Source organism: Neofelis nebulosa, chromosome 2 (genome assembly GCF_028018385.1).
Source record: "Neofelis nebulosa isolate mNeoNeb1 chromosome 2, mNeoNeb1.pri, whole genome shotgun sequence".
NCBI lineage: Eukaryota > Metazoa > Chordata > Mammalia > Carnivora > Felidae > Neofelis > Neofelis nebulosa.
Genome location: NC_080783.1, coordinates 122,931,982 through 122,942,366, shown reverse-complemented (window position 1 = coordinate 122,942,366; position 10,385 = coordinate 122,931,982). Strand labels below are relative to the sequence as shown.

Here is a 10,385-nt window from a genome sequence, read left to right as displayed (position 1 = left end):
ATCGAGCCCCCTGTCAGGCTCTGATTGCACAGGGCTTGCTTGGGATTCTCTCTCTCCCTCTGTCTCAAAATAAATAAATAAACATTAAAAAGAAAAGTAAAATTTAAAGCAAATAAGCTAAACTTTCAAGTCATGTAGCTAAAAAAGAAATACAGAGTAACAAAAGTAAGTAAGGGTGAAAAGAATTCACATAATCCACAAAATAGAAAACAAAGAAACACAGGAAGAAAAACCATAAAATAAAAACTGGTTCTTTAAAAAAAGAATAGAGAAAAAATTAAAAAAAATAAAGAAAGAATAGAGAAACTCCAGCATGATGGATAAGAATGAGCGATAAAAATAGACAATATTAAGAATGAAAAACAGAGCATCAATGCAACTAGAGCATGAGTTTATAAAGCCCTATGAGAACAAGATGAACAAGTTAATTACAAAACAAAACAAAACAAATCTCGATTAAAATAGAAGCATTTTTTTTTAATTTTTTTTCAACGTTTTTTATTTATTTTTGGGACAGAGAGAGACAGAGCATGAACGGGGGAGGGGCAGAGAGAGAGGGAGACACAGAATCGGAAGCAGGCTCCAGGCTCCGAGCCATCAGCCCAGAGCCTGACGCGGGGCTCGAACTCACGGACCGCGAGATCGTGACCTGGCTGAAGTCGGACGCTTAACCGACTGCGCCACCCAGGCGCCCCAAAATAGAAGCATTTTTTAAATAATACAAGTAATTTAAGAACAGAAAGCCATAAAAATATATCTGATATTTCTATGTATCTCTGTAATACAGGGGTTCGCCCCGGCAAGACAAGCCAATCCAGATGGTTTAAAGGAGAGTTATACCAAACATTTCCAACTCATTTTGCTAAGCTGCTATGATCTTAATGCCAAATGCAAACAGGGACAGTAGGAAGAAAAGAAGACTTAGGCCTATCGCACTCTTTTAGATGTGAAAGCTTAGGTAAAACATTAGCTGGTCACCTCTTCTGTTCACAATGTATTGAGGGTCATGGCCTGGACCAGGGAATACTAGGCAGCTGTTAAAACCAACCTCAGGAGATGCAGGAATGAGGGGACTTAAGGTGGGCGACCCCTCTCTCCGCCCTGCCTCTTCTTCCTCCACCTTTCCTGCCTGGCAAGTGCTGCTTATCCTACAAACACCTTGGCATCCATCATCTCCAGTCTCACAGCTTAACGTTGGCTCTTTATTTCCTTTGTACCTCGTGCGTATTTCTATTTGCAAATGAGTCTCCCGGCTTTGCAAGAATGTGTTTACGTGTGACCCCCACAGCGCTAGCGCAGCGTTGGACCAGACAGAAAGGCCGGCCAGCCCTCTTCTCCGAAGGCTCTGGCACGCCCCCAGCCCCCCGATTTATACAAAAGGACAAACAATGCCGAGCCGCCACCAGGTCGCCCGGTAATCGCGCCCCCGCCCCAAGCAGGGCCGGGGATCCGACTGGCAGCCGTTTCCGAGTTTCTCCATCGCCGCGGATGTCTCAGCCCGCGCCCACTTCCTCTTCCCTCGCCCCGCGAGCTGCGCGCACGCCAGCCCCTCTCCCACCCAGATCCCCGACGCGCAGCCCCGCGCCCCGCGCCCCGCGCCCCGCGCCGGCCCCCTTCCGGCCCCGCCCCGCCCGCGCACGCGCGCCGCCCCCGCGCCGGCTCTGGCTCTGCCCCCGTCCCCGCCCCACCCCTTCTCTCCCCTCCCCGGCCCCCGCTCCCGCTCCCGCTCCGCGCCACCGGGCCGAGCCGGGGCCGCCGGGCCGGGGCCGCCATGGAGGTGGAGGAGGCGTTTCAGGCGGTGGGGGAGATGGGCATCTACCAGATGTACTTGTGCTTCCTGCTGGCCGTGCTGCTGCAGGTGAGTCCCCCTCCACCCCCAGCGCCCCGCTGCCCCGCCTCCCGCGGATCCCCCGAGGGGCCCGGCCGGTCGCCCAGGCTCTGCAAACCCCGGGGGGAGGGAGGGGACACGAGCCCCCTGCCCCCGTCCCGCGCGAGGGCCGGCCTGGGCCCCAGCACCAGGTCGCCGTCAGGCCTGGTCTTTGGTGCCCGCCCCAGCCTCAGAGCCTACCCCCTGGGGCTGTTCCGCCAGGCCCACCCACCTGCCACCTCCAGTGGGAGAGGGAGTGCGGGTGGGGGGGTGTGGTGGTACTTTATCCGCCGATGAGCTGGTTAATCGTAGCGGATGCTGGGTTCTGCGGTTACCTGGGACAACGTCGTGAACGCGTGACGGAATTGTTACTCACCTGCGGCTCTGTCACCTTGGAATCTAGAGCACACAGTGAGCCCCGGTCGCCGCTGACGCTGACGAAGGTCCGACCTAGAGCGGCCTCCTTCAGTTCTGGGTGTCCACTTACCATCTTTTCCTGCATTCCAGGAGGCTTTCTGTTCCAGGTGCTTTCCGTGCATGGGGTTTATTTCTCCCCCGTTCAGGTTCTGCTGGGTCATTCTGCCAGAGGCCAGCCTCGGGCTGAGACTACTATAAATTGAATAATGTCATCTGCAATGTATAAGATTCAGTTATAAAGTAGAATCATTTCTTCACTGTACAAAATTCTCCCACACTGCTTGCCCACCCCAGCCCAAAAATGTGGGTTTAGTATGCTCAAGTTCGCTATAGATACACTTTGCCAGGCAAGAGTTACTCTTCCTTTGCCAGTCTAAATGGCCCATTTAATGACATCAGTTACCTCTCCCAATATTCTAAAGGCGTTTCATTCACAAATTCTTGATTAGTATCTACTGTGAGCCCTCATTTTACTACTCCTTCATTCAGCACATATTTAATGATGCCTACTATTTGCTTAGCAGGGGCTACCGTGGTGGGCAAATCAAAGCCCCTTTCCCCCCAGAAGACCCCCATTCTAGTGGGGGGGGTGGGTGAGGCAGGCATACAGTTCAATAAGTACAGTTAGTGTGCGATGATAATTATCCCGAGGAAAGTACAGGGAAGTTGTGAGTATAACCACCAGTTGCTTGAAACTGGCATAAGGCAACTGCTCAACAGGAAGGTAGGGGGTGGGGGAGGGTAAGAGTTGCCTTACTGATTCTGTTTTCCATTAAAATGTTTGCAAGTTCAGTTGTTTTTATCTCCAGCCAGAAGAGCTGTCCAAACGATGGACTGATAGATGATGTCAGTCCTTTTTTTAGCAAAGCAAGTTTTCAGTTCACAAATATTCAGGATTCTGAAGTTCTTTAAGTTTGGTGTTTCAGCTTTAACTGTAATTTTCCTGTGGGGAAAAAGTACTTCCTAAATCACAAAACAGTATTTAATACAGAGAGTATTTCATTGTACCCATGATGCCTGATGTTCATTTAGAATACTTTTTCTTTGAGAAAACTCTTTCCTCTTCTAACCAAGAATTACAGGAATATAATTCCTTTTCTGAACAATCCCGTCCCCCCATGCCTATACTCCACCTGCTGTCATTATCTTGTTACAGGCCTAGCTAGGTGTCTGCCTATTTAGAATAAGTTTGTCTTGAGGGAGTGCAGCACTAAAAAGGCCACTGTTCTGGGGCCCCTAAGTGGCTCAGTCAGTTAAGTGTCCCATTCTTGATTTTGGCTCAGGTCATGATCTCATGGTTCGTGGGTTCCAGCCCTTTGTCAGGCTCTGTGCTGATATGGAGGAATCTGCTTGGGATTCTCTCTCTCTCTCTCTCTCTCTCTCTCTCTCTCTCTCTCTCTCTTCCTCTCTCTCTGCCCCTCTCCTGCTTGCATGCTCTCTCTCTCTCTCTAAATAAATAAATAAAAACTTAAAAAAAAAAAAAGGGCCACGGTTCTGGGTTCGAGACCTATTGTTTTTCTCATTTACTTTTCTTTATGGTTGACCCAGTTGGTTTGAGTTTAGTACCAAAGAGCTCTAAGCCTGTGACCATGATTGTTCACTGATCCCTGCCTGATATGTGGTCAGTATTTGCCATGGAAGAACCGGGTCTTATGAGTACTGGGAGTGAGTGACTGTTTATCTTGTAGGTGTGGACTGGGAGGCACCCTGTAGCTGTGTCTGTCCCAACAATGCCTCAGTCCAGGCAGAAGTGAATCCTTCATAGTGGTACATATTCATGAGTATTCAACTTCGCCATTGATATACATGATAAAGGTGGTCTTGGGGTCACCCAAAGCTATTTTGGATATGAAAGTGGACATCACCAAAGACTTCTCTACCAAGTCACTTGTTGGAGATGGTTTTGGTTTGGGATGGCCTATGGAGTGGGAATACTAGGAGCCCCATTACACAATCATAATATGATGCTTTCATCATCTTGTGAAAGTTGCTTGTTCCAGCAGAGGAAGAAAGTGGGAAGCCCTTTTCAGAGCTGGCTTAAATGGGAAGTTGATGTTTGCTTCAAAAATCAAAGCCCTGGGGGGCGCCTGGGTGGCGCAGTCGGTTAAGCATCCGACTTCAGCCAGGTCACGATCTCGAGGTCCGGTCCGCGAGTTCGAGCCCCGCGTCAGGCTCTGGGCTGATGGCTTGGAGCCTGGAGCCTGTTTCCGCTTCTGTGTCTCCCTCTCTCTCTGCCCCTCCCCCGTTCATGCTCTGTCTCTCTCTGTCCCAAAAATAAAAATAAAAAACGTTGAAAAAAAAAAAATTAAAAAAAAAAAAAAATCAAAGCCCTGGGCACCTGGGTGACTCAGTCAGTTAAGTGTCTGACTCTTGATTTTGGCCCAGGCTCAGGTCAGGATCTCACAGTTCATGGGTTCGAGCCCCACGTCAGGCTCCACACCAACAGTGCAGAGCCTGCTTGAGATTCTCTCTGTCTCTCTCCCTGCTCCTTCTCTCAAAAATAAACTCAAAAGAAAAAAAAAAAGAAAAGAAACCAGAGCCCTGGGGTGCCAGGCTGTCTCAGTCAGTGGAGTGCATGACTCTTGATCTTGGTGTTGGGAGTTTGAGCCCATGTTGGGTATAGAGATTACTTTAAAAAATCTTAAAGAGCGCTGGGTGTTGTATAGAAACCAATTTGACAATAAACTTCATATATTGAAAAAAAACAAAACAAAAAAAAAGTAAAAAAATAAATAAAAAATCTTAAAAACAAAACCAAAAACAACAACAACAAAAACCCTCAAAAAAACCAAAGCCCTGGTCTTCTGTTGCTCAAGGAACATGCAGACCCACCTGCACAGCAGCGCTAGCAGAAAGAGAGCCCTGTACACAGTAGGCGGGACTCCCAGAGAGAGGGACAGCCAGACAGGGAGCCACTGCTGAAGCAAGAGCCTTTTCTGCATCTGCAGTGTGGCAATGACCGACCCCAGTCGAGAAACACAGAACTAGAAGGGACAGAGATGGCAAATTCAGATCTTTGCATTTTCTTCTATCTGGGTTTTATTATTATTATTATTATTATTATTAATGGTTTTAAACCCCCCCTTACTTCGAACATCCAAGTTCAAACTAAAAGGACAAAAGCACATCACAAAGCCAACTCGGAAGGTCTTTAGGTTAACCGTTTTTGTGGATTGTGGGTACCATCAGGTAGCGCTCGCAAGTTACCTCAATATCCGCTTGCCTTTAGCAAGGTGACTTCTGGCCACACACTTTGCAAACACAACCTTTAGAATCTCTATAGTGGTCACCTTTCAGGTACATAAAGGATTGATGCAGATTTTGTAGATCTCCCTTCTTATGCTGATGAAAATGCCCCTGACAAGAGTGATAGGCGGTTTGAAAGTAGATAAGCAGAAAGCTAGAGGGAAAGGGATTGCCACAGGTAAAAATCGTTGTCTCATGAACGCACAGCAATGTTCACAATTCTGTAGTTAGAAAAACTCTTACTGTCCAAATATAGGTGCCTTCCCTTGGACAAGAGCTATCTGTGGTATTTAAATGTGAATAATTCTGTGTGCTTTATTTCTGTTTCTATTTTCTGGTAGTGATTCAGAGCCGATGCTGTCATCGTCATTTGTGTTTGTGTACGTGTGTGTTTGTTTGCCAGGCTGTCTGGAGGAAGAAGGTTGGAATACAGTTCTTTGTGTTTTGAGCCCTTTAGACGCAAAGTGAAAATGGAACCCACTTCTTTGTGTTCTAAGCCGTCGACTCCAGCTCCTTCATTTTCCCGGGGATCATGCGTCACAGATTGTAGTGTAATTTGCACAGGATTTAAAACATCCATGAGCCAACGGGAACATGTAACCTGTAACAGGCATTAGTTTCTCCAGCAAAAGTGTGATGTCATCGTGGACCTCAGCTTGAGGTACAGTCTTCCGGTGTTCTGGAACGCATTATTTTAATGTAAACTCTTAATAACCCCAATCTTATTTATCAACCCTGGGGTTACCATTGCCTTCAGATCATTCACGCAATAAACATCCTTTCATGGTGTTTTAGAAAGCAGAATGACTGACCAGGTATTGTGCAGAAGAGGAAACTGTGATAGTCAACACAGGAAAAGATGTTTACCTTCAGTGGTCACCTGGGACGGGCGTATTAAAATGACTATGAAATATCATTTCACACTGAATAGATGAGCAGACATTAAATAGTCTAACAGTACAGGTGTGCTGAAAAAGAGGAGCGGGAACTGTGCCGTTCAGAGAATAATTTGGCACGGTCTAGTAAAATTGAAACCCAGCTTTAGATTCCTAGGTGTACGTCCTCCAACGTTTCTTGAACACGTGCATGAAGATATGGCTCAGATGTTTACTGCAGCACTGTTTGTAATAATAAAAATTAGTAACCACCTTAGCGACTCCCAAAAAGGGACCAGGTAATCAAAATGTGGCATAAATTTGATGGGCTATAACAGGTTGGCGTGAATGAACCAGATCGATAAACAACTACAGGAATGAATTTCTAAAACACGGTGTTACATGAAAAAAATAACAAGTGTGATATATACAATATGACACAAAAGTCTTACTAAAAATTGTAAAAATATCGGGGCTCCTGGGTGACTCAGTCAGTGGGTTGAGCGCCTCACTCTTGATTTTGGCTCAGGTCATGGACCCAGGGTCGTGGGATCGAGCCCTCCGCTTAGTACAGAGCCTGCCTCAGATTCTCAGTCTCTCTCCCTCTGCCCCTTTCCCCTACTTGCATGCACGCTCTCTCTCTCTCTCTAAAATAAAATCTGAAAAAATTGTCAAAATACAGGAAACTGTACCGTATTTGGTTTATCAGTGTATATGGACAATGTAGCAGTATAAACATATGGGGTAGAAGGCTCCACACCCAATCCATCAGATTGGTTACCTCCAGGGAAGGAAGGAGGGGTGGGGGTGAGGGGGGTACAGAAGAGATTTGCTCTGTATTCATAATACAGTATTTTAAAAATCTGAAGCAAATATAATAAAATGTAGCTTGTTAATTATGATGGTGGGTTCCTGAACTTTATTTTGTTTTGTTTCTCTGTGTTAAATTAAAAAAAAAAAACAAAACAAGAGTGTGGCATAGAAAAGATCGGCATACTGAGAAGCGAAGGCTACAGTTCACTTCATGAGAGTAACCGTCCACCCTTCTCCTGCCGTCCCTTTAACCAGTTAGCGCTGTCAACTGTGGTCTATGAATTTCACACTTAAGAGAATGAGGTAGAGAGAGTTTTGTTCAGGGTGCGCTCTTGAACTTTGTGTAGAACACTGTCACAGGGAATGTCTCCTACGTGCTTGCATTTGCCTCCCGGTCCTAATCTCCCCAGGAGATTCGTGGAAAGACTTCTTTTGATTGAGGTATCGCTGAGGTGGTTCCGACCCCTCAACCTTAAGCAAGTAATGAAGTTCGTAGGGCAGACATTAGGGAAGACCTCACTGTGTTGGTCATTGAGACCAGCCCTTGTGCCTCAGGAGAGTCTCACCACCACCAGGGGTTCAGCCGTGATGACAACACCCGGCATGAGAGCCGCTCTATCATGACTCCAGAACACGTGAGTATCTACCAGGTTCTCTGTTAGTTTGGGCAGGTTTTACGCCGCCCTTACCCTCAGATTTAGTTGTGTCTGCCCTCAGACGGTGGCCGCGAGTTTGGGTGATAATCCGGGGAACCTTTGCTGGTGGAATATTCCATCACTTTAGGTAAGTGGGGCGCTTCCTAAAGAGACCATGGCTACACTTGCCCCCTAGTACGTCCTCAGGAAAGCTGTTGTCTGTAGACAGACACTGCCCCCTGGCGTAAAGCAGGTGAAGTTGCAAATCAGCCAGACCAGATTTCCATCCGGGGAGGTTATGGAAATACAGGGAGCCTCTGGGAGGTTTAGGGAGCCCCTTTGAGCCTCGGGCATCTGAAGAATTGGGATGTGCCTTAGAAAGCACCTGGCTCAACACCCCCACAGCACTCACATCTCTAGCAGCATGCCTGCTGGGGCCACACACAGCACAGCTACTCAGCATGTGCCCTGACAGAGAAGGTCACACACACACACACACACACACACACACACACACACGCACGTCATTAAAAATGTGAAGATAGACAATGTGTGGCAGAACGCTAGACTCTCTGAATGCCGTGACCCTGACCCTCTGCTCTGAGATGGCTGAGACAGCTTCAGTAGGGGACCCCTCAGTCGTTTGTGTACTCTGGGAAGTGGCTGGATCACGAAAGTGTAATTCATTTGTTTTGCAAGTTCAGGATTTCTTCAAGTTGCCCAATGCCCAGCAGTTAGTTGGCGTTGTGTCAATTTCACCTTGAGGTTTTCGGAACAGGAGCTTGGCCCTTCACCACGGTCAAAGCCTGCCTTAAAAGGGAGAGCTGGCCAACCCCAAGATACGCACAACTCAGGAAGCTCATCTCTGATTCCCTTAACCAACCGTTCAGGCAGAAATTAGCATCTGCATTTAGGGGAGTTGTATGAGGCTCAACAAGGAGTATATGGGGATTGTAGCAAAAAGAGAAAACATAGAAAAGAGAAAAGGGAAAGAATCACCAGAACTTGGACCACTCAGACGTGAAACACACTCACATGTTGGTGGATTGTCTTCCAGACTTTTAGTTATACAAACATGTACATTTGCCTTTTTTGCATAAATTTGTATCTTAACCTCAATTTTTGTCTGTCAGCAATATCGTGCACGCCTTGCTGCAGTCATAAATGAACAACCACATATTTTATAATGGCTGTAGCAGTGTAGCAATGTGTGGCTGTACCAGAACTTGCCTATTCCATTGTCTCTTGTTGCAAACATAGGCTGGTTGGTTCCTCTCTTTCGGAGTTCTGAAACCCATGCTTTGGGCCATTGTCCGGCTCTGGTCTGCACTTCTCCCGGTTGGCTGTTGGCCACTCTTCCTAAGCTCAAATTTCTCCTGACTCCATTGCTCACACCCTCTCCAGATGTTCTTTGGTCCCACTTTATGGATGGAATAGAAGTACAAACTTCCTAAACATCTCCTTTCTTTTGCTTTGAAATTAACGTTTACCCTTACCTGTCATTACATCTCTTCAGAGTGTCCAGGAGGAAGACAGCTCAACCTTCCTTCCAGGGACATCCTCTCACCTTTGTTCTTGATTCCTTATTACTCTCTCAGTCGGTTCTAATCTTCCATCTTTCTGCATTCTCTCACGTCCCAAAGGGTGGCCTGCATATGGTGGATCTAGGTGGTCTGTGGAAATTATATTGAATAGCATTAGCTTATGAAGTGAGAGAGTTATTCCCTTTTCAGTTCTTCCTTAATCTTTCTTTCATTAGAATTTTTAAATGTTTATTTATTTTTGAGAGAGAGAGAGAGAGAGAGACAGAGCATGAGCAGGGGAGAGGCAGAAAGAGAGAGGGAGACACAGAATCCGAAGCAGGCTCCAGGCTCCGAGCCGTCAGCACAGAGCTCGACGCGGGGCTCGAACCCACGGACTGCGAGATCATGACCTGAGCCATAGTTGGACCCTCAACCGACTGAGCCACCCAGGCGCCCTGATCTTTCTTTTATCTAAGAAGAAAATCTCATTTGGTGCTAGCAGTTCTCAAAACTTTTGCAACTATTTCTGTTTTAGCAAAGGAAATGAACTAGAAGTAAGAATTAAAGAAGGCTCAGAGGGGCGCCTGGGTGGCTCAGTCGGTTGAGCATCCGACTTCAGCTCAGGTCACGATCTCGAGGTCCGTGAGTTCAAGCCCCACGTCGGGCTCTGGGCTGATGGCTTGGAGCCTGGAGCCTGCTTCTGATTCTGTGTCTCCCTCTCCCTCTGCCCCTCCCCCGTTCATGCTCTGTCTCTCTCTGTCTCAAAAATAAATAAACGTTAAAAAAATTAAAAAAAAAAAAAGAAGGCTCAGAGTTCAGACTTGGGCAGAAAACCTTACCTAGTTGAAATTTAATAACATTATTCTTTTTTTATGGTAGTGGTCATTTTATTTTCAAAGAAACATTTCACATGAAACACAGAGACTAATGTCGCAAACATACCTGTGCCTACTTCTAGATTTGACAAGTGCTAATATTGTGCCATATTTGCTGAAGGTGGTGTGAGTTG

The 10,385-nt window shown here is 46.8% G+C and overlaps 1 protein-coding gene across 3 annotated transcripts in view; it reads left to right on the top strand.

Annotated features, from left to right (window-relative positions):
• Positions 1-1,686: 1,686 nt before the first annotated feature.
• The window catches only part of SLC22A15 (solute carrier family 22 member 15), an 83,313-nt gene continuing 74,614 nt past the window's right edge, over positions 1,687-10,385 (top strand). For all 3 annotated transcript variants that reach the window (XR_009257799.1, XM_058716103.1, XM_058716104.1), the window contains exon 1: positions 1,687-1,858. Coding sequence is in view for 2 of the 3 variants with exons in the window: in XM_058716103.1 (XP_058572086.1) it covers positions 1,772-1,858 (87 nt within the window). In the remaining variant the exon portion in view is untranslated. The remainder of the gene's footprint in view (positions 1,859-10,385) is intronic.